The 24885-nt window shown below is 39.5% G+C and overlaps 1 protein-coding gene across 2 annotated transcripts in view; it reads left to right on the forward strand.

Moving 5' to 3' along the window:
* Window positions 1-17996, forward strand: part of LOC131335994 (probable serine/threonine protein kinase IREH1) — a 29945-nt gene extending 11949 nt beyond the window's left edge. Inside the window, exons 7-18 of one of the 2 annotated variants that reach the window (XM_058371597.1) lie at window positions 4100-4192; window positions 4265-4405; window positions 4486-4578; window positions 6821-7025; window positions 7302-7387; window positions 14173-14261; window positions 14413-14464; window positions 14570-14626; window positions 16730-16900; window positions 17009-17086; window positions 17425-17605; window positions 17694-17996. In XM_058371597.1, coding sequence (XP_058227580.1) covers window positions 4100-4192; window positions 4265-4405; window positions 4486-4578; window positions 6821-7025; window positions 7302-7387; window positions 14173-14261; window positions 14413-14464; window positions 14570-14626; window positions 16730-16900; window positions 17009-17086; window positions 17425-17508 — 1149 coding nt within the window. In that variant the 3' untranslated portion in view covers window positions 17509-17605; window positions 17694-17996. Of the gene's footprint in view, window positions 1-4099; window positions 4193-4264; window positions 4406-4485; window positions 4579-6820; window positions 7026-7301; window positions 7388-14172; window positions 14262-14412; window positions 14465-14569; window positions 14627-16712; window positions 16901-17008; window positions 17093-17424; window positions 17606-17693 lie in introns of those variants that run through there. The other variant, XM_058371598.1, reaches the window with a different exon arrangement.
* The last annotated feature ends 6889 nt before the right edge of the window (window positions 17997-24885 follow it).

Genomic DNA, 24885 nt, shown 5'->3' on the forward strand with positions numbered 1-24885 from the left:
GTGCGAAGCCCAAAATGCTTTTGTCGAAGGTAGGCAAATTCTTGATGCATCCTTGGTTGCTGATGAGTGTGTGGATTTGAGATTAAAGAGCGGAATTCTTGGTATCTTGTGCAAGTTGGATATTGAGAAAGCTTATGATCATGTTAACTGGGACTTTTGATCTATATTATGCAACGGATGGGGTTTGGAGAGCGGTGGAGGAAATGGATAAAATTTTGTATCTCATCTGTTAGCATGTCAGTCTTGGTGAATAGTTCTCTAGCCGGTTTCTTTCAGACTTCTAGAGGATTGGATCAAGGCGATTCCCTTTCCTCCCTCCTTTTCATTTTGGTCATGGAGGTGATTAGCAGGATGATTCGGAAAGCAGTTCTAGAGGGATTCTTGAAGGGTGTTAAAGTTGGGAGGGCAGACGGTACGGGGTTGATGGTCTCTCATATTCTTTATGCCGATGATACGCTCGTGTTTTGCAATGCGAAGGCAACACAAGTGGGTTATCTCAGATGTGTTCTTTTATCCTTTGAGGCTGTGTCAGGCCTTAAGGTGAATTTGGGGAAATCAGAAATGATTCCGATTGGAGCGGTTGAGGATATTGGTGTTCTCGCTCAGATTTTGAGTTGTAGGGTGACGTCTCTCTCATCGGTGTATCTTGGTTTGCCTTTGGGATCATCTTTCAAATCTAAGTCTGCGTGGGATTCGGTTATAGAAAGATTTGAGAAGAGAATGGCGGGTTGGAATTGCCAAGATATGACAAAAGGAGGTAAAGTTACTTTGATTAAAAGATCCCTTTCAAATCTGCCCGCTTATATTATGTCATTGTTTACCATTCCGGTTTTGGTGGTGAGGAGGTTAGAAAAGATTCAAAGAGACTTCCTTTGGAACGGCGTGGGGGATGAGGTCAAATATCACCTCGTTGACTGGGATACAGTTTGTGCTTCCATTAGAGAGGGAGGTTTGGGTGTGAGGCGCTTAAAGTCTTTCAATCACGCTTTGTTGGGTAAATGGCTTTGGAGATTTGCGAGTGAAAGGGAGTGATGGTGGAGGAAAGTAGTTGCTGCGAAATATGGTTCCGGATGGGGAGATTGGTCGTCCTTAGGTGTGAGATCACCTTATGGGGTGTCGTTGTGGAAGGGGATTATGAATGAGTGGGATGCCTTCGTAAAGAATACCCATTTTTTGGTTAGTGATGGGAGAAGGGTAAAGTTTTGGGAGCATGTGTGGTGTGGGGAAGTGACCTTGCGGGAAGAATTCCTGAGTATTTATAGTTTGGCTAGCGACACAGATGTTAATGTTTCCGAGTATCTCCATCTTCATGGAGGAGTTGCGGTTTGGGACATCCATTTGCGAATGGATGTGAATGAGTGGGAGGAAAAGGCTTTGATGGTGTTGCTTTTTAGAGTGTATGGTCTCCAAAGACTAGGAGGAGGAGAGGATGAAATTCGGTGGAATTTATCCAAAGATGGCTCCTTTCGGGTGAAATCCTATTATGAATCTTTTTTTGGAAGGGGTACTTCTTTTCCTTGGAAAACAATTTGGAAGACGAAGGCGCCTTTAAATGTGAGTTTTTTGTTTGGTGTGCGGCTCAAGGCAAGATTCTTACCATTGATAATTTGATCCGAAGGCGGAGAATCATTGTCAATTGGCGTTGTATGTGCAAAAGAGATGTGGAGTCGGTCGATCATCTCCTCATTCATTGCCAGGTGGCTTGGGAGCTTTGGACTATGGTTCTTTCTTGGTTTGCTATGCAATGGGTCATGTCGAGGAGTGTGATGGAACTCTTAATCGCTTGGAGTGGTGAAAAGTTGGAAAGAGGCGGAAGCAAGTTTGGTTTTTGATCCCTTTTTGTCTAATGTGGATCATTTGGCGGGAAAGAAATTCGAGATGCTTTGATGGGGTGGAAAAACAGTTTTTTTGGTGAATAGTTTGTTTAGTTGGGATGAGAGAGAATGTGATCCTTCTCTTCACCAATTTTTAGATTGGTTTGAGCTTTTCTTTTCTCTTGGAAGTGTATAGGGCCTTTTTGTCTTGTGGCCTTTTTGTATATGGGCGGCATTCCCTTAATGCCTTCATCTATATAATTATTTACTTATCAAAAAAAAAAAAAAGGTGGCGACAATGGGTTTAATCCACATCGATATCTTGGAGTAGCATGAGGCATAACAACAGTTATAAAAGTATATGGATGTGTTAGGGTTTTAATTAACCCTAACACGACTACTATTTATATTATGTCATTATTCATTACAAGATTACATTTACCAATGTGGGACAAAACATTGTCAACCAATAATACTACCAACAATACTCTTAACACTCCCCTTCAAGCTCGAGAATAGATATCACAGAGTCCCAGCTTGTTACATAACAATCCTAACTGTGGCTTGAACAACGCCTTAGTAAACATGTTAGCCAATTGAGCGCCCGTAGACACAATGGAGTAGCTATCACACCGCCAGCTAACTTCTCACGCACCAGATGACAATCAACTTCAATATGCTTAGTCCGTTCATGATGCAAATTCTTGCTTGATCATCACGGTACAAATTCGTAGGCAATTGCACACTAAATCCTATCTCCTCGAGAAAAGATCCTAACCATACAAGTACACTTGCCGTGTGAGCCATGGCTCTATACTCTGCTTCTGCACTAGACCGCGCAACCACTGTTTGCTTCGTACTCTTCTAATTGATGATATTTGCACTACGAAGACACAATATCCAATAGTGGATCTCTTGTCTGATGGTCCTCCTGCCCAATCAAAATCAGTGAAAGCCTCAACACGTAGGTGTCCACTGGCTTGATAAAATAGATGTCATCTTGGATGTGATTTGAGATACTTCACAATTCAAAGAACAACCTCCCTATGTGGAAGATCGAGGAGTAGACACTCCTTGTCTCAACAAGTCTAGTCCCCAACAAACCAGTCTCCTTAAGAATATCTAGTACATACTTTCTTTAAGATAAGCTAATACCATCTTTAGATCATGCCACCTTAATGCCCTAGAAATATCGTAGTTTTCCCAAATCCTTGGTATGAAGCTGTTGATGGAGGTAAGTTTTCAACTCATAAATACCTCGCTGATCATCATCCGTAATGATAATGTTGTCAACATAGAAAATCTACAATACTTTCCCCTCAGTCCGATGTGAGTGAGAATTCAAAATTATCCCTGATTGACTATGATGCATGCCAAACCTCAATGATGTATCATTGAACTTGCCAAACCTTGCCGTAGGGGACTGCTTAAGCCCATAGAGTGCTTTGCGAAGATGGCACACCTGATTATGCTCTCCCTGAGCAACAAACCCCGATGGTTGCTCCATATAGAATTCTTCCTGAAGATCCCCATGAAGGCATGCATTTTTAACATCCAACTGAAACAATGGCCAACCAAGATTGGCCGCAAGAGAAATAAGTACCAAAACTAAAGAAGAAAGAAACCATTCTAACTCGGGGCTATTAAAATAATGAGGTTGATAAAAATTAAAATTTCCTTTCGAAGCAATCTCCTTAGTGAGGGCATTGGAGTCGTTGGTCCAAACAATAGGGAACAAGCTAATTGAATTGGGAATAGAAAGAATAGTTAGGAAAAGAAGAAGTAAACAAAATACTACTAGGGTGTAGGAAAGGAGGAGGTAGCAAAAGTCACCAAGAGGGGAGGGAAGGTGCAAGCCTCTTGATCATCAGACTGTGTATATGTTGCACAAGAGGATTTTAGTGATGCTATCTCTTTTAATAGTACTATAACTTGAGAAGGGGGAAAAAAAAAAAGGAGTAGGGTGACCAAAAGATGAGGAGAGAGTAAGGGTGAATGGTGCAGGACAAGCTCACAGAAAGTGGCACTACGGTAATTAAATGTTGTCCCTTCGTGTGATTGTTTATCTCTTGGAGCCATAATCTCCCAATCAAGCTTATAATATTCGTTCAGAGCTTTGTCTTGTTAGCGTCTTGTCTTGCCCAATGGGTATCCATTGCTATATGTTTCTGTTTCCCTCCATATTACCATTTGTGGTTTGTCGGGCTATATTCAAATTTTAAATTTTTGTGCAGCCAAGGAGAATAAATTCTAATCATATTGCATATGAATGATAAATTCTGCAGGTTCTGAAAAAGGCAGATATGATTCGTAAAAATGCTGTGGAGAGTATTTTGGCAGAACGTGACATTCTTATATCAGTTCGCAATCCTTTTGTGGTAAGCAGTTTAGCTAGTAAACATCACACACCAATGGTTATCTTATGTTAACTTCATTGTGCAATGTATCAGGTTCGCTTCTTCTACTCGTTCACTTGTCGTGAAAATTTGTATCTTGTGATGGAGTACTTGAATGGAGGAGATTTGTATTCACTGTTGAGAAATCTAGGCTGCTTAGATGAAGATGTTGCTCGAGTATATATTGCTGAAGTTGTAAGATTTGTTGGCTCTTTGTATGTGGTTTTACCTATTCCAATATCCTTGCTGTTAATCTGAGATTTTATGATAAGCAGGTGCTTGCTTTGGACTATTTACATTCACTCCGGGTGGTTCATCGTGATCTAAAGCCTGACAATTTGTTAATTGCACATGATGGTCATATCAAGGTGAACATGTTTTGCCTCCCTTTCATTGTCATTTGAATGAGTCAAGAAATTGAGACACTTTTTAAGGGGGGCTAAGGCCCATATCAGTGTCCGACAAGTTTTGCACATGTGTCCGAAAGGCAATGTTCTAAAAGTCGCTAGGCGCTAGTTAGGCGATCAACCACCTTCGAGCGATTAATCGGATTAATCGGCGATTAATCATTAGTCGGACCTAATAGTATAGGCCCTGTCAGCGATTAATTGCCGATTAATTCCTTGTTTTAGAACACTGACACTGCTTAAGCAAGCTAAGCTTCTCAAGGCCGTGAAGCCAAAAGACCCTCTCGCGGCCAAAGGCTCCGCGACACGTTGGAGAGTTTTTAGATCCATTTAAGCATGGCACTCCTGTGAGACAGTTAACCCAAGGCCTATTCCGAATTCAGCACGATTCATCACCCAACTTACTTAAAGCTTCATGTCAGATGTGTCCTATTTAGTTCAACTTGAACACTTGTTGAACATTAATAGGGCAATTCCCACACAAAATTAAGGGAGCCATTGCAAAGTCGTGTCTCTTTGGTCAATAAGAATAAGATCCAAAAGATTCATCGATCGTTATTTGGTGCATCTCTTAATGGGAAGTCCTGCATTCTTATGTATCAAAAACTGAGAAGGGACCCAACACTTTCTTGGAAAAAAAGGTCACCTTTCTCCAAAATAGTTGGAACATTTTAACAAGATTACATTATGTGGACCGATTAGGAGAACGCAAGATGTGCAATGGACTTCTGTAATTGGGTTTACTTGTGGTAAGAGTTTGGATTATGTAAGTGAAAAGTTTTCAGCTTCTTCTTTCACATTTTGCATCTATTAGTATAGGTACGTCGATTATATGTCATTAATATACATTCACGTCCTTTCCATGTTTGTGTTGTTGACTGGTGTGAACATCTCCATATCGTATTCTGTCCACGTCCCATTTCCATGCTTGACAGAGCAGAATTAACAAAGAGATTAGTTGCGTACTAATCGAACGTATGATAAACTCGAGTCCACGAGAGAAAAAGACAAAGTCTGAATATTATTGATCAAAGCTGCATAAACATTAGGTTACAACCCCTTTCATAGGAAAAATACATAACCCTAGCAAAACCCTAACTCAAAAACGAAAATTCCCAAAATTTGGGGAAAATAATAAAATTGGAAAAATGAAAGAAAAACATGACTTTTCCAAAAAGAATCAACTTCTACGGAATTATACGTTAAAAGTTATTAACGAAACAAATATTTCCTAAAATGGCAAAAATGTCCAATTGGATGCCTAAACGAAAGACTTAGGCCGAAAAACACCATCGATCATCAACCTAGGGCAGTGCAAAAATAAGTCAGCCCACCAAGTTTGGGCCCGATCCGAGCTCGTCCTAAAGTTGCCAAATTGGGTAAAATTTGCAATTAAACAACGTTTGGGCGTCCGAGGCTTCGACTGGTCCAATTGGTCATAAAATTGGGCTTGCATGTGTTCTACATCAGTCCCCTCTGCTTCGAAAGAACTCGACCCCGAGTTCAAATTTGGATAAAGTGGCTTCTCAGCATGGTACTTAAATAGATCAGCCACATTGAAAACCTTGGAAATCTTCAGAGTCTCAGGCAGATCAATCACATAAGCATTGTCACCAATTTTTATGGACCATACTTCCTCGGTTTCAACGTATTGTAGGTTCCCACGGGAAAACTCTCCTTTCGCAAAAAGTCCATAACAAAATCACCCTCCTGAAACAATTTCTCACGCCTGAATAGATTTTTAGAATACTTCAACTCGCTTGGGACTTATCTTCCAAAAATCATTCAATGAAAAGTATTCATGCAATGATCTTCTCTCTTCATGCTTCAATTTGTTGACAAGATGTACTAGACGAACGCTAGGAACCCAATCAAATTGTTGCACTCCGAGAAAATCTAATACACGAGCATTATGTTGATGTTGCAATTTGTCTTGGCCTTGATTTAGTTCTGATTCCTTTGATGTCCCTGAACTAAGTGGAACGTCACCTTTGCAGTCGGCTATATAAGGGTCAGAACTTGCTAGATTAAAAACAGATGTCTATTCTACATATCTCAGTAATTTTAGCTTTTCTGGTAACCTCGGTAAAGAACAAATGATTTTTAGTTTCTGAAACCACGAGGCGACTGCATTTTACCGAAACATCAGGGGAGGTGATTGTCATGTGGTTTAGCTTACAAGGCATTTGTGTTTTATGCACAGTTAACAGATTTTGGGCTTTCAAAGGTTGGTCTCATCAACAGCACAGATGATTTATCTGGTCCAGCAGCTAGTGGGACTACGCTACTGGGAGAAGATGAAACTCAGTTATCTATATCTGAGCATCAACGAGACAGGCAAAAGAAACGATCTGCTGTCGGAACACCTGACTATTTGGCACCTGAGATTCTATTGGGGACAGGACATGGTTCGTTTGGCTCTTTTTCTCAGTAGTGGTGCTATAATTGCAAAAATCCATTCATTTGCTCGTGCAGAGCTTAGTATATATTATGAGTTCAATCTTATTTAGTGTTGCTGTTACTACCACTATGAGTCGACAGTTTGGGGCTAATATGTGGAGTGATAATCCAACATAACCTTTTTTCATTGTCTTCTTTACATTATTTGACTAGGGTTTTTCTTTGTTCTTTGTCAAGTGATAATTGGTAGGACTCACCATGATGTACTGTGCCATTTTCCTCAGGCGCATCTGCGGATTGGTGGTCAGTAGGTGTGATTCTATTTGAGTTGATTGTTGGTATTCCGCCTTTCAATGCGGAGCATCCTCAGGTTACAATCTCTCACCTATTTCAGTTAACTTTGGTTTGTTCTATTGTCTGTTAAAAAGTGTAATTTGACAGTTAATAGATTTTGAGTCAAGACCTCTGATAGGTTGTTTTGCTCACCGTAAAAAAAGCAGTATTCTGAACAAAGTTATCAATCTCGTACTGGCCTTATGAGGTTATGTTGGATAGTTTATTGCCTTATGAGGTTAAGAGAGAGAGGACAGAGAAAATGGGTGTCTTAAATGGTTTTGCACAGGTGTCGAGTTATGAGAAACTTCGGCTCCTGTACCTGTTTCATGGGAAACTTTCTCCAGAGTCATCGTGGTTCAATACAGTATCGTTCATCACAGAGTCATCATTCTCAAAGAAACCCAGCCTTTCGGGAAAAAAACCTAACCTACCACGAACCTCAATCCACGATTGGAGCCCCAAATAACCTCTGACCCATCACTAAAAACCCTGAATCACAGCCTATACATACCAAATCAAATCGGTAGAAGAGCAAAAACATTCCGAGGAGCCCAAATTGAAGAACGTGAAGATGAAGCCGAAACTGAAGAAGGTGAAATCGCAGCTTTTTCTCCCTTATTTTCGTTTTGATCAAAGCTATTTGGGAAGACCCAGTGGAAGCTTTTCTCCTTTGAAGTTTTTTTTCCCATCTCTGTGTTCTGTTTGCTGGAACTGTGTAACGGGGTGTAATGGCCCTTACACCCCGATTCCCGTTACGTAACGGCCGTTTCTCCTGTGATTTATTCGTTCCCGTAACCGTACCGGGCCTTCCCAAATCTGTTACCTAACGGCCGTTTTTTAGAACCATGGGCGGCAGTAACTTAAGCGTTCGGTGGTACCACATAAGTCAATTTCGTTGGCCGTTCCAATTTGCTGCGACTTCCTCCATTAAAGAGAGGTCAACCCAGATCAAAGAAAGCTCGATGTTGTTTCTGTACTGTCAGAACTACGGAACAGGACCGAAATATGCCGGAATCACCTGGAATAGCCAAAACAGTCCAAAAAATGCCGAAAATTTTCCTGCGACAGAACAGAGTGTCTACTATCTCGTTTTCTTGCCAGAACGGGATGTACCGGCCAGTATGGTATGAGATCAATAACTCTGGTTCTAAAAGTCGCTAGGCGCTAGTCGGATGACCGGGCACCGCCTAGGCCGATTAATTAATCGGCACTTAGAGATTAGTCGATTTTTTAAAATATTCTCCACCCCCTCCCCAAAATGACAGTGATAACAAGAATAATACTGAGCACTTTAATTTGGTGCAAGAAAAAAGAGAGTAGAAATATGTTTTTTTTTGGTTTTGAAAATGCATGAATTCCCATAGGGGACATTTAAAGTGGGACGGAGGGAGCAAGTGTTATGCAATATTATTGGTGAAAGCATAATCCATAATGTAATCCAATACAACCTGTCTTAACCTCAAATAAGATGCAGAACTTAGTTAAGAGTTCCTTTTTTTCAATACATTGATCAAATCGATTAGGCTTTGATCAATATATATATATTTTTTGAACACATGGATCGACGAGAATACGTATATATGTTATAAACTATACTCTAACCCTTATTGTACATTAACCGAACTAACTCCCTCAAATCAGAAAAGTTTTGCACCCTCAATTAATATCGATTAATTCCGCCTGGGGGCCAATTAATCGGCCTGGCACCTAGATCAATGCCTAGGGCACCAGGCGAGGCGGCGGGATACCGCCTAGGCGCTGATTAATGGATGCCTAGGCTGTTTTTAAGAACACTGAAAATAAGTGATGGAACCAAAACATCTCAATTCAAACAAGATATTGGTTTGAATCCAGATATTATTCCGCCGGGATCAATAGGCTAAGTTATTGTATTCTCAAGGCTAATTCTCAAACATTAGAGTGAAATATTATCAAACTCATGTTAAATCGAACAATGACTATCTAAAGTGATTAGGGTTTCAAGGTGAAGAAGACTTTGGTTGAATCCACTCTACCCTTGAACTATAAAATTGCATTAGTTTAAGGATTTTAAGGGTTAATTAATTATTAATGCGCGATGGCTACAAAGAACTATTAGTGTCATCTAGAGCAATGGTGTAAATATGAATCAATGGAATTCATCTTCGATTTTGACCAATCATTCTAGATATCTTTGGAACTTGGCTTCTTTAAGCATTACTTAATGAATTTTTTAATTACGACGACAATGAAAGTGATTTTATTATTATATGTTAGAAAGCACCGAAACAGAACATGTTCAATGGAGAGGAAATGTCGATTCGCATATAAAGGTCCGAAAGTCTCAATGTAATGCAATTATAAATCAATGGTAGAACTCTCTAAAACACGTACAAACTAAAAGTTACTCGTGGGGGTTTCGTCAATGCCCAATGTTATTTTTACTGCTCCTGGGGCAGATAAGATCCAAAATTCTTGGTGGAATCTCCATAGAAAAAGCTTCAAGATCTCCTTGTTCTTCTTTTCTCTTGCCTCTTTCTACCTCTACCAAAGTTTGAAAAACAAATTAAGACTTCCTTTTTTTATCGCTCTGTCAAATCCCCTTTGAAAAGATTAAAAACAGGGCTTATTGTGTATCTCGAGTAGAAATTACACTCATCCTGAACTTCAACAAGGTCAGATTGGTCCACAGGCTTCCAGAACCTTCACTTTGGTCCCCAAACTCACTTTTTTAACCTTTTGAAGTAGGCTAAAGCCGCTGAACAAGTAGGCACATTTCCAGCAAAATGACTTATAACTGTAGGTGGGAGGGCGTTGGTATGCATATTACAGTACTTATGACAACTTACACTTTGCTCGGAACAAAGACCCCTCTCTATCTCAGACCTTTCTTTGTACACATTTTTCTCTCCTATTACGCCTCCTCCCTGCCTCCTTCCTCCCCTTTGAAATTTCTCTCCCTGATCTCTCTCTCTCTCTCCATTTGGTTTTGTTCTTTCTAGTTCCGATATTCCTGTTTCTGAAAGGTGTTTTGGGGGTTGCTATGGTGCAACGGCTAAGGATGGCAATGGGTTGGGTATGGATTGGGGGGACCCTATTCCATATCCAATCCCCAATTGGAGGGTCATTCACCATTCACCATCCCTGTCCCGATCCCCACAGGGGATATTAAATAAAGAACCAAACTCGCCTCCTGATAAGGATCAGGGTTTCCTCGAGTATTCCCATATCCAAACAAAAAAATATAAGAAGTCAAGAATGAAACTAATTTGATATCTCTATTTATAAATATAATCTCAATTGATATTCTTAGAGCATCCGTAGTGGACTAATCAAAATCAAAATATTGCTAAGATTAGCAATGTTTGCTCAAAAAAGTGTTCACATTGGAATAATCAAACTTAGCAACCTCTTAACAACTAACCAAATTTTGGCCCTTGGATAACCAAAACTAGCAACCTTTTGCCAGTAATCAAATTTAGTGGACCCTTATTTTCCAATCAAGTACACTCATCATTACATAAAAATCACTCTCTGTTCGTTTTCAAGTTAAACTTTGTTTTCTAATCATTACCCTATTTCTTTCTTTAATCATTGCCATATTTCTTCAATTATTACTTTCATTTCTCTCTTATCTCTCTTTATTCATTACCCCTCTCTCCAATCATTACCCTATTTTTCTCTCCACCCACTACCAAAACTAAAATACCCAAAGATGAAAACCAAACAAAGGCCATATCTCTCCTCCATTTTCACTCTCCCTCTCTTTCTTTTTCAACCATATTGTCAAAAAATTACTTTAAAAAATAATTTAAAAAAAAATAGTTTTTAGCCATAATTGTTTGTTATTTTTTTGGGAAAAAACAGTTTTTCTTGAATAATGAAAACTTTTTTTTTTTTCAAAAAATGGTTTTGTATTTCTAATAAATAATTTTTATTAGTTTAAAAACTTTTGAAAAAATATTTTCTATATTAATAGTTTTTAGCTTTTTGTCGTTTGAAAATGTGATGTGGCAAGTTTTGGTTATCCAATTTTGATTATGCCATTGTGGACCTCAACATTGCTAATGTTAGCAACCCCTTGAATGGATAATCAAAAGGCGATGTGGCAAGGTTTGGTTATACAATTTTGATTAGCCCACTAAAAATGCTCTTAGGATATTAAATAGTCTATAATAGGTAGCAATTGATTAAATTTGCTAATTAAAGAGGTAATTATTTAAGGGCAAATTTCACTCAGATCCCCTGAGGTATCTGACAATGACAGAAAGTACCCCTCAGTTTTCAAAAATGACAGAAACCTCCCCTATTTCATAGTTTGGGTTTCATTCCGTTAGTTCCGTTAGTGAAATGGACGGAAAACGTACGGATTCTACAGCGATCTTAGGGCTCTTATTGAACGTCCTAGAGCAAAAAATTAATTATGACCATTTTGGATAAAATGATCAGAAAAATAAGATCTTCGCACCGATTCAAACGGATTAAAAATTGGAACACTTAAGTATCTTCTCTTCATTTGGTTCTATGGCTCTCTCAGGGCTCTCATTGAAAGCCTTGGGGCCAAAAATTAATTATAATCATTTAGGATAAAATGATAAAAAAATAAAAATCTTTGCACCGATTCAAACGAATTAAAAATTGGAACACTTAAGTATCTCCTTTTCGTTTAGTTCTACGGCTATCTTAAGGCTCTCATTGAAAATCTTAGAACTAAATTAATTATTGCACTTTAGGATAAAATAATCAGAAAAATAAGATTTTCGCACCGATTCAAATGGATTGAAAATTTGAGCACTTTAAGTATTTGCTCTTCATTGAAAGCCCTAAAATCAAATAAAGAGCAAAATTTTAAATGCTCCAAATTTTAATTCGTTTGAATCGGTACAAAGATTTTATTTTTTAAATTATTTTATCCTAAATGATCATAATTAATTTTTGGCTCTAGGACTTTCAATGAGAGCCCTAAGATAGCTGTAGAACTAAATAAAATTGAAGATTTCATTTTCTGTACATTTTCGTGCATTTTCCGTCCATTTTACTAACGGAACTAACGGAATGAAACCCAAACTGTGAAATAGGGGAGGTTTCTGTCATTTTTGAAAACTGAGGGGTACTTTCTGTCATTGTCAGATACCTCAGGGGGTCTGAGTGAAATTTGCCCATTATTTAAATATGCATATATACTCATACCTATGTACATATACATATATGATATAGTGTATGTAGTATGTATAGTTGGGTTCGGGACAGGTATGGCGCGGGTACGGGTATTCAGGGGTGGGGATTACAAAATCATACCCGCTCCATATCCGAGCGGGTTTTCTTTCAATCCCACCATACCCGCTACTATTGGGGAAATTTTTTGGGTAAACCCTGCCTCCATATGGGCAGGGCGGGCATCGATTGGATATGGGGAAATTGCCATCCCTAGCAGCAGCGCTTTGAGGTTTCGATTGAGGGCTTTGGGGACTGCAATATTGGTGCTGGATAGGTGTTTTGTGGGGTTTTGAAGGGTTCGGTTGAGGGGTTTTGGGGCTTGTGGTTTGAGGGATTTGATTGAGAAGGGGGGTGCGATTTGGTGCTAGATAGGTGTTTTTAGGGGCTTGGAGGGGGGTTCTGGGGCCAGTAAATCGGGTGATTTAATGGCTTTTGGGTTGAGGAGCTCAATTTTGGGGTTTTGGGGATTTGATAGAGGCGTTTATGTGCTGCAGCGGTGGCTGTGGTTTAGGGTGTAGTGGCTACCATGGCGTAGTTTCCAGCTACAAAGGTGATTTCTGCCGACAAATCGTGCAGGGGTTTTTCTGGCAACACATTTTCTGGCGAACTGCAGGGGTTTTGGTGACTTTGGTGGGCGCACCTATCTTATTGGAAAGGGGCTAATTTATCAGTTAGTGCACCTATTTTTCTGAGACAGTGTGCAAATTTAAAGTGGACATGGGAATGTCTGATCAGCTTTGTATTTATTGGCACCTTGTCTACAATGTTGTGTTTATTTCCTTTTGTTCTGTTTTAAAAATAAAAAATCGAATGGCTAGGAGGTAGGTTAAGGTTTTTTTAGTAGCAGGCTAGCAGCAGTAGAACTTTGGACTCTTTGATGCTCTCTCAATGCATTTCTTTTCACGTTTTACTGATTTCATCTTTTGATCTTTATGATTAATGAAATTTCCTTTGGTGTTTTAAAAAAAAAAAACTTTCACTTGCCAGATCTTGAGAGAAAGGGCAAAGGGCAAATGAAGACAAGGATAAAGGAAATTAAATTAAATTAAGATAGGCCTCTTTCGTAGGATTATTGATTAAACTTAACATGCCCAACAAGCCTTTTAAACCCCTAGGCGGCCCTAATAGGACAAGTCAAGTTTAGTGAAAGTTTCCAGTGATGATACCTACAAACATCAAGAACACTGAACCACAAGTTTAATTTGTGTACATCATCCAATAGACCTGATTGGTAGCATCTGGAAAATTAGGTGTGCCATCTATTTGAAAACTTCAACTTTGCACTACAAAATTCAGGTCAATTAGCACGGGTGTCAGGTTATGGTTAACTTTCTTGCCTCATTGCCCATTATGCATGGTACGTAGGTATTGATGGAGAAGTTTTGGTGGATAGATGGCAGTTTCATGTTTTTAGGAAGAATATCTTTAGTTGTCTCATAAAACTTAATTAGGACGCTGTTATTAGGCACTAGTAGTGGTTGTGTGTATATCCTCTGAATTAGTTCTTTCATATTCCAAAATGATGCATCTTGCAGAAATATTTAGATTAATGTTATTTCTTGGTAATGTTCATTATTATTTTCATTAAGTTCCCTCATATGGTCTTCTTCGTTTCTGCTGTAGTCAATATTTGATAATATTCTCAACCGAAAAATACCTTGGCCGCGGGTTCCTGAAGAAATGAGCTATGAAGCACAGGACCTTATTGATCAGTAAGAAAACTCTTTTGGTTGCATGAATCACGGTATTTGAAATAGTCATTTTAGGTGTTTATTGTAAGAGAATTGTTGGGTTTTTTGTTATGCCATTATAGGCAATTATATATAGGGTACTTAAGTGTTTGCCGATGCATTTGTTTTCTAGGTTATTGACAGAAGATCCTCAGCAGAGGCTAGGAGCAAGAGGTGCATCAGAGGTGATATTGATTCTTCATACAGCTTGATTATCTTTAACTTCATCGTCTGGTAGACTTGGTCTAATTTTGATATGGGTGTTATTTGGGACAAAAATTCTTATCCAGGTAAAACAACATCCATTTTTCCGAGATATTAACTGGGACACCCTTGCGAGGCAGAAGGTATGTTGTCTTTGTCGTAAATTTAGATTCTGGTTGAGTGAAGAAATAGAGAATATATTCCAATTTCTTTGACCCTTAGAAAGACACTTTGGAGTTCAAGATTCAGCTGAAAGAAAAGGAAACTAAGAAAGGAAACACGAATAAAGAAAGAGATGTGAATAATTGAAGTATATTAATAAGGAGAATGCTAACAGGCATGTTGGGTGTCCGTTAATTGCATCCAGTTTCCGTCTTTTTCTGTGCAGTTTGTTAGTTTCATTAATAAAAAGCAATTTTACACCATTTGATGACGTTGCTGCCAGCTTTTATACTTTTAGCACAAAATTGCCCTCAAATCACATCTCCTCCTCTGCCCCTCTCTCTCTCTCTCTCTGTAATTGACTCACTCTCTCCAATCACCCATCAAACCCTATTTCTCTCTCTTCTCTGTAATTTTGCACACTCAATTCAATCTCCCTTCTTCGCAGACATCATTGAATGGGATTTCAGCCTCCGAGCATTCTAAACCCTAGCTTGAGTTCTGCCCTTTCCCTTTCAATCAATTGAATCATCACTCCGAGGTGGGCACACCATAACTGAAGGTTTAAAAAGCTGAAGGGCTTTGATGGCCGAAAGCAGAGAGATTGTTAATGAGACATCTGAAGGTTCTTAGTGGTCTGAGTTGAGTCCCGATGTCCCATCGAGTGTTAGGGGTTCAATGATGAGAGTTAACTTGTTTCCAATTTATAGATCTAGTTATGCAGGAATTTTTTTAAATGGTTCATATTGTATGAATTCTACGTTTACATTTTTTTTATTAATCCTTGAAAATGTTCCAAAGATTAAAAGGACAAATGATGACATCAAATCCTAAGCAAAGCTAAGAACTATCATCTGCCCACCCAAGACCCAAATCCTAGGTTGGCAAGAAATCAAACCTAGGAAACACCAATTGGGCCAAGCCTAGAAACCTATGGGCCTCAAACCCAGATTTAAAACAGCCCCACACCTATCACCCTAACCCTAAGCAGATCAGTCGCTGCTGAAACACCCAACAACCGGAGAAAACACTCCCGGCAGCCAAACCACCACCGAAAAACCCCATGGCCTTGAACCCAATCCACCAGACGATGAGAGCCACGCTGTCGCGATCCTCACGCATTTCCAGACCCTCTAAATGTCCGCTGAGCAACTGCCGATTCAGCCCTCACAAACGGACAGAGAATCCAGCAACCCCGCAACGTCATCTCCCACAAAAGCACGAGCCATTGCCGTCCCAAGATGCATGCTGTTATGTCTCCGCTTGCCGTTAGGCCAGACCGAAATACACCCCGGAGTGCAGAAATTGGTGGGAGAACATCACAAACCTTGCCCCAACAACCGCCAACCCACACTTCGCAGTTAGGCTGAACTAGCGACACCAAGGAAAGAAGCCAGCGGGCTATCAGGGAGAGAGGCAAGGCAGGAGGAGAAACCGGCAGGAGTGAGGCGACGGAGAAAAGACCTGCAAAAAAAGGAAAGAGAGAAGAAAAAAGAAGTGGCGGGAGAATAGCAACTCCCAGGGGGGAGGAGGGCTGGAGAGCCGCCCCCCCACCCCCACAGCAGGCAAAACCCTAGCTGAAGAGAAGAGATGAGAGGGAGGTGAAAGGGTCAGAGAGAGAGAGAGAAAGGAGGAGCTGTTGGTACTACCCACCTTGAAGGTGCTAATTCTACGTATACATGGTTTCACACTATAACAAAGGAAGGATGGCCAGCAGTGATAAAAATTGGTTGTGGATGTTGTACTGGAGAATGAGGGGGAAGAGAGAAAAAAGGCTAAAGAGGAGGAACAAGTGAGAGGGAGAGGTGAAAGGGTAGAACTGCCATTTAAAAATTAAGATAGGACAATGAACAAGAAGTTTTGTTTTTATTTTGAAAAGGAAATTATATTAAAAATTACAAAAGTATTTATCACGTCAGTCCACGTTGAGGGAAGATGAGCAAAAAAAATTGTTGGCGCACTAGGTAGACAAACAATATTAATAATAACATTTGTGAGACTATATATTGCATTATGCAGATCCGTAGCGCACTAAAAGTTGGTTGGGATCACTGATGCAATTTGTAGTTATTCTTTTCTCCCAGGCTGCATTTGTTCCTTCCTCAGAAAGTGTTCTTGACACCAGCTACTTTACAAGTCGCTTCTCGTGGAATCCTTCAGATGAACATGTTTATGCAGCCAGTGAGTATGATGACAGTGAGAGTGGTTCCACAAGCGGTAGCAGTAGTTGCTTAAGCAACCGACATGATGAACTGGTACTATACTGCAGAATTTTACCAGTTTTACAAAACCATGAGAGGGCTTTTAAATTGGTTATTTTTAATACATTGAGTTATTTTATTTTTTGATGAAATAATGATCAGGGAGATGAATGTCGGGGTCTTGCAGAATTCGATTCTGGCTCTTCTGTCAACTACTCCTTTAGCAATTTCTCCTTTAAGGTATCTTTGAACAGAGTTGGCTGGACAAGCGTCTAGTATTTTGTCTTGTTTGCACTGTAGTTACACCAGCTATTCTTCGACTGTGGCACAATGCTGAGAGATTTTTAATTTCTGTTTTCCCTTTATACCCTCGGGTTTTGTTGTTATTGTCACTTGTTGAACGGAAAAACTGGCAAATTTATAGTTGCTATGCTTGGAACAAACTCATTCAATTGGATCAGCAGTATAGCTGTTTGCTTTTACCAGTTACTGGCTATTACTTTTCTCCGAACAAAATTTTGTTTGACAAAAACTATTGTTTTCTATTTTGCTCTGATTCTGTTGCTTGTCCTCTTCAGAATCTATCCCAGCTTGCATCAATCAACTATGATTTGCTGAGTAAAGGTTGGAGGGATGATCCTCCGTCAAATCATAATGTATAACTACCCTGACAGAACGCAAGATTGGGTTTTTGCAATTTCTCAACGTCACCTTATCAAGGAGTCAATCACCGGATTGATTTTTGTACACCCTGTAAATGTATGTTCCTAATGTTCCTTGCCTTGATTGTTTTCAAATATCGGGTAAAACACTGGAACTAACTTGGCTCTGTTTACTGACGTTGCAGATGTAACAGATGAAAGCTTGAGCTTGAAAATGCCCATAATGTACTCTTAGTTCGTCTGGCAACAGCCCCACAATCTGGGGTTAAAGTTTTATGATTCAGTAATTTCTGCATCTTTAATGTAACTGTTCTCTTTACTGAGCCAAAAAAGGGTAGGAAGAGGCAAAAGAGCTCGTACCCCCTCTAGGGAGTTGGAGAAGAGGGGCTAACATATGTATCCTTGATTTGAATGCCTAGTTGTATGAGGTTGGTTGTATACTGCTTCTTTCTTTTTCATAAGAAATGGAGAAACATGTCTTTGTCTCAGATGCTCAATTTGTTGGGTGATACTTTTCGAGTATCCATACCCTGAAAAGGCATCGTAGCGGTGATGTGTTTGTTCGGCGTGAATCCTGACAGCCAAGATGTCAGAATATACCCCAAGCTTCCAACGGAACTCAGTTTACATAGAGTCGTCGGGTAAGTTCCACTGACCTCTCTTATAAAAGCAAGCAGGGTCTGACTTTTCCGACATTATCAAACATACCTCCTTTGGTTAATTTGTCTGTCTGTAAACGGTGTTTACTTTGTAGTTTAAGTCTGTAAAGTAATGAATGCATGTAAGGTAAAGTCATGCCTGTGAAGGAAAGTCTTAGGGTAGTAAATACCCTGATCAAAAGTCTTAGGTGCAGTAGAAAAATGACGGGCACCAATTATGTACCCTTCTGTAAAGCCCGCTTACTCCATCTATAAAAGGAGAGCTTCACTTCTGTAAAAATCAAGTTAATGAAAGCCAGTGTCTTCTTAATATATTCTGTGTCTTGTATTCTCTTTGATCCTAACCTACTTAGTGTTTGTACCCACTTCGTGTCTGTAAACTTATCCTGTGTCTTGTATTCTCTTTGATCCTAACCTACTTAGTGTTTGTACCCACTTCGTGTCTGTAAACATACGTTTGCCCTTCTATCTCTATTTGCCTCTGCCCCTTCTCTTGTTTTATTTTTTATTCTTCTCACTTTCTAGTGTTGCCTCATGCCTGTTTGCTCGTACAATTTGCCTCCACCACAATCATTGATCTACTGGCAGCTGCCGATTTGATGGTAGCACTTAGAGGTGTCAATCTCAATTCATATTTTTTAACCCGTCCAAATTCGTCAACTTATAACCCAACTCAATCCATCCATATTTTCATGGGTTTAGATGGGTTAAAAATGGGTTGGAATCAAAAGACCCATAAGAGTGAACTGTATACCTTTTGTGTCGGGCTTGCCTTCTGTTGATTTCGTGTTACTGCCTGCCATAATTGTATGAATGGGGCCCCATAGGAATTATCCTTGAACGAAACGAACTCTAATTATAGATCAGGTTTAGATTCAATCAACTAAACTCGTGCTTTAATTTGATATTTGTGAATCGTGACTTGTAATTCATGTTGGATAACATTGTTGTAAGCATTATGCGATGCAGCAATACTACCGAACCTGGGGTGGTGCTGTGCAATCTCAATTGTCCAAAAGTGTTTTGAATGGTCCAAATTTTAAAATTCGGATCATTGATTGTTGAGATGGACAGTTTGAATTGTGCACAACAATGGTCCGAATTTTAAAAAAATCTCTTCCAGGGAAGTTAATAAAAATTCAGCAAAGACAAACAAAACACAAAAAAAGTAGAAAAAAAAAGTTTACAAGAATGAAATCTTTTTATCAAAGCACGAGAAATCAACAACAATCTATATAATAATCAAGTTCATTATTTTTCGTATACCAAATATTGAATTCTTTAAGCACGAATATGCGCTAGTATTCAATAAACAATACCTATTCAATAAACAATACCAATTGGAATCGCGATAAAAGAAAATACTATGTCGAATGGAGAGGAAATGATAAATCAATCAAATCAAATCAAGAGTAAAATTCTGACATTCAGTTCATCCATTGGCTACTGAAAGTTCATAATACGATTATTTGAATCAAATGAACATAAAATAGCGGGGAGAGAGAGAGAGAGAGAGAGAGAGAGAGAGAGAGAGAGAGAGAGAGAAGCCGATGGCTTGGTTGAAATGCTTTTTATTTATTTATTATTCCTTCCGTCCCTTTTTAAGTGTCCTGCTTCGTAACTCCAACTTATTAAAAAGACGTCATCATTACACCTTTCACATCAACTTTTTCCTCTACTTTCCCTACTTACCCATCATCATTACACTTTTACTCACTAACTTTTCAAAATAAAATTTACTTTTAGGGACAAAATAGACAATACATCAACTTTTACCTCCCTAACTTTACAAAATGGACACTTATTAAGGGACAGCCCAAAATGGAATAGTGGACACAAAAAAAGGGACGAAGGGAGTATTATTATCTGCTGGGTTATATTTGAAAATGGAGAAAAAGAAGGAAGACAGGTTTGTGTATTAACCCATATTTAACCTGACCCATTTCAAGCCGTCTAGTTTTACCTATATTCGACCCGCTCATTTTCAACACACAATCCATTTTAACATGCACAAATCCACCCGTTTACCACATCTAGTATTACTTGTAGCCACATGGCCCACATAGTTAGCTGGTGCTAACTAGGAGGAGAAAATAAAGCCGTGAGAGACTGAGAGTTTCCAAAGCGAGCTACCAAAGGAAGGTCAACTAGACGATCACGTAAGGTCGAACAAATGCTCGGCACAGAATTGTTGATATACCAGATAAGCTGACCGATGAAATGAACACTCTGTCGGACCGCGAAGTGCAGTTCCGATCGTCACCAAATTCAGGTCGATACTATAAAAACGCATGCCGGCCACCTTCCATTAAGGGAATGTGCATGCTAATGATCTTGTGAAGTCAAATCAATCACTCTGGTGAGAAAAATCAGCACTCGAATAAAGGGTGACGCTTCATCCAAAAACTTAATGTTGGGAAAAACCACATGACACTCCATGAATATTTTTCCCTCTTTGTGCAAATAGAGAATAGGCTAAATATTGCAAATCACAGCAAACAATCAACAAGCAACCTAGGAGTCGAAAATAAAATAAGCAATAAGCAAGCAAACACTGATTTGTTACGTGGTTTCTCCTAAATTAGAGGTATATTCACGGGAGCGTAATCGCTACCAAATCTTCCACTATAATGATAATGGGATTACGAGATTTCTTCCCTAGCAAGCAACTAGAGGCATACAAATATTACCATTTCAACAAACTACAAGTTTAGGTCACACCAAATATGGATATCCCAAACTCTTAGATGCCGAGAGAAACTACACAATCCGCACCGATCAACACGTAGAACTCGACGAAGGGAAAGAACATACCAGAATCTCATCAAAATCATACTTCAAATGTGTACCCGATCATGGATCAGCTTGGACCAGAACCCTTAGCCCCTTTTCTGCGTTTCTGGAACTCTGTTTTTCTCTCGAAAATCAGATGCAGCAACAACTTGGAATTGCAAAATAACCCCATATCTTCTTGGACCAACAAACGAGTCCCATGTGGAATCCCCCATTTAAGGAGGGACCCACCCAACACTTAGAGACAGGAGCCGAGCCTGGAATTGAAAATGGAGGCGGCACCAAGAAGGTTATTATATTGAATACTGGGAAAAATATGCACGTGTTCTAACATTAACCATATATCAGTATTCTAAAAAATACATGTTTTCATAGGTTATCGTCCTTTAATAAAGTAACAAAAATAGTTTAAAAATATATATTGAAATCTATGGAATGTGGACATCATGGCATGAATCAACAAAAAATAATTTGTGCAAAAGAATAAAAATAGTCTTGGATTTAGGGCATTTTTCGATCTCCACTCAAATAAACACAAATCTTTGATACTCCTAGAAACTATGGTTTGTATGATAAAAAAATCTGTCGGGTGTGATTTTTGAAGAATAAATAATAATGATAGAAGTATGAAAATCAAAATATTTGTGAATTCACTCTATATGTCTATTCACACTCACTATAAACTGTAATGAAACATGTAGTAATAATATTAAATTTGTGAAAAAAAATTATGTACAGTAAAATACTTAACTTGCGAAAGATCAACTTAATGTCCAAATGGGTCATGTTCCTCTCCAATTGGTGAAAAAAAATCAATTTTTGTGAAAATTCATGTGCAGAGAGAGAGAGAGAGAGAGAGAGAGAGAGAAGGAGTTGGGGATTCAAAGAAGCAGTTGGGTTTAGTGTGCCTGTTTTGTGAAAATTGAAAAATAGATGGAGGAGAATGAGAGTGCTTGGGATTCAAACTCCCACACGGGGGGATAGGTAAGCCGCAAGGCATTCAACTTGTCCAGCAAACCAAAGCATTACTTTGGTAGAGGTTGCCTCACAGATAATATTTATAACCACTCTGTGTAATTTTTATTTTTTGGAATGGGATTGGCACGTGCCACACCCCTCACTACACACCTCCGCCCCTGTTTACAGAGTCCATGCAAGACAGAAGTTGTGGTAATAGCTCATACCAAAACATTAGTATTGTTCTTAGGAAAAAAAAAAAAAAAACCTTTAGTATTGTAATAATAGTTAGATTAGCACATTGGAATAGAAGTTGAACCCATGTCCTCCTTTCTCCTAACACCCAAGTGAATTGTTGATGTTGTTAGGCCAAAGGCTTCTTGGCACCGATAATATTATTGGTGGATGACGCCACCTTGTGCTCGGCAGACCTAATTGGCCCCGTTCCGGAACGTGAAATAAATACTTATTTTTTGAGAAGACAATTTCAAGCTAAAAAATGATGGGCTTATTGAAATCTAAAAATAGACAATATGGATCTTGTTTGAAAGAACTCATTGATATCTTTAATACGGTGCAAAAAAAAATCAAAAAATTATTTTCCATTTACATTATTTTTTAGTTTAAAAATATGAAATAAGTACTTATGGCTCATTGCTCCAAAATGAATTAAGAGGTCAAGCACTAACGGTCGGAGTTCTTGTGACTGGTTGCCCTTCTTCCCACAAAGAAGGGATAACAGGTCAAGGCTCCAACAACACGTGGCGTAGTTGGAATTTGGCCTGCTTCAATTGGTGGCCATAGTGGAAGATTGTAAGTGATTGCCATGGAGGTTGAGGAACCCCACCCTAAGAGTTATGTACTTTCCTCTCCTTCTACAAAGGACGGACTTAGCCATCAAAGTGCCTCTCAGTCGTCACCAGTTGGTCAGGTGTTGATGGTGGTTCTCTGCCTTGCAGTCCTAGGTCAAAGATGGGGCCCAGGTCCAAATCTGAACCGGAGATCTATTTGAGAGAACCTGGTCAAACACCACCCTGCAGTTGGCAACTCAGCTAAGGAACTACCACAGTTTAATCTCTTCCATTCATCATCGGAACTGGAATTTCCGATCGTGAACCACGAAGGCGGCGATGGTCTAAGCGGTACCTTAACTGCGTACCTTAATTGCCACACACTGCAACGGCCTGTGCAAACCACCATAGACTATGGTGGAAGCTCTTCCAAAACCGAATCCGAACCGTGTCTGAAGGTTCTAACTATGAGCAAAACTAACAAGTGTAGATCCAACTTTTGGAGAAACGCCTTGACGAGTAGGAGGCCTATCAAAGCCATCCAAGAGGAGATCCTAGCGCTAGACGCTCTGGTCTAGCTGACCACAACGTCACGCTTCGGAGGAACTCATTGGCAAAGGGAACAAACTCCGCCACCGGTTGAAGGCCGATATTAACATTGGAAGGACCACAAGAAAAGGATCCCGACCAAGGAGAGCCTCAGTCCTCTACACGCTGGTGAGTGGTGACTAAACCTACATGCTGAATCGAAGCATTAATTTAACGCTTTCTCGGTGGAGAAACAAACCTGCATTCCCGTCCACCAGTGGCTGGCCGAACCAAAGCCTTTTGACACTTATTCGATGAAGTTGACCTTTGGATCTTTGAGAATTCCAACTAAGGTTTAGGCTAATCTTCTAGCATGATGAACTCCAAAATGAAGCATAATATTATCCAGAGTTTCCTAATCAAATCCGCGATTCGTATACATGCACATACGCGCTCACACACACACACACTCTCTCTCTCTCTCTCTCTCTCACACACACACACACACATAAGATATGCATTTATAAACTTACCATCATATAAATATATTTGAGGGAAGGTGAATTTGTATCTGCAATCTCCAAATGCAGAATTTATAGCTTGGATACCGTGGAAGATATGGAATGCAATCAAAAGTTATCAGAGAAATCTGTCCATGGGGTAATTTGGTGGCTCGGTGAAGGTGTATGTCCATGTAATGGTAGTGATGAACGTGGGGCTAATTGTCAGTGTTTTTAGAATATATGACTTACCATTGCATTGTTTACACTCTCCATTAATCTGAGAGAAATATTGACGTTTCCACTTTATTTGCAAGTTCGAGGGATGTGTTTGTCTAGTAATGGAGGTGTTTGTCTAGTAATGGAGTAGAATGGCTAGCATATGCTTTCCTTAGTTTCTGAAGCTGCTCCTTTGTAGCTCTAGCTGAACCTGTAAGACGCGTTAACTAAAGCTTCTATTGGCACAAAACTGCATTCGCGCCTTTATTGAACGGGGCTAGATTGATTCGGATCTCGTTTCTGAGATATGGGGCAAGGATCGATATACAAATTGAAGTGCCAAGAACACATGGACACCTTTTTTTTATTAGCGTTTCCAACCCAATTCTGGGAGCTAAATTGCTGGGGGAGACCGACCAAGTCATTTCAATATATAATACTATGCGAAAGCTGCTAACAATACTTGTTCGGATCTTAAAAAAAGTGCCCCGTACACTCAAGAAGGCAGGTTCAACTCCTGCTCGTCTCAGGCCCCCATCGAACATTTACTAATCCTGATCCTAGTTTCGAGAGTTGCACGGTATCACATATATTAAGGTATCTCTCTTCTCGAGTTAAAGACGATCAAAGTGCAGGGAATGTAAGTGAAAGTTCCCCAAATATCTCACCAATATAATCCGCGGCATGGCGGGTAAAAATAAAGCAGATACCTTTAAAACTCGTTTCCTTATCAGAGCGGAAAAAACCGATTGAATCGTGGTGATGAGGTCTGGGGCAGGAATGGGATGGAGGCGGGTAAAAATAAAGCAGATACCTTTAAAACTCGTTTCCTTATCAGAGCGGAAAAAACCGATTGAATCGTGGTGATGAGGTCTGGGGCAGGAATGGGATGGAGGAAATTGACATGCATAAATGCAATTACAATTTAAA

Source organism: Rhododendron vialii, chromosome 8a (assembly GCF_030253575.1).
Source record: "Rhododendron vialii isolate Sample 1 chromosome 8a, ASM3025357v1".
Taxonomy (NCBI): domain Eukaryota; kingdom Viridiplantae; phylum Streptophyta; class Magnoliopsida; order Ericales; family Ericaceae; genus Rhododendron; species Rhododendron vialii.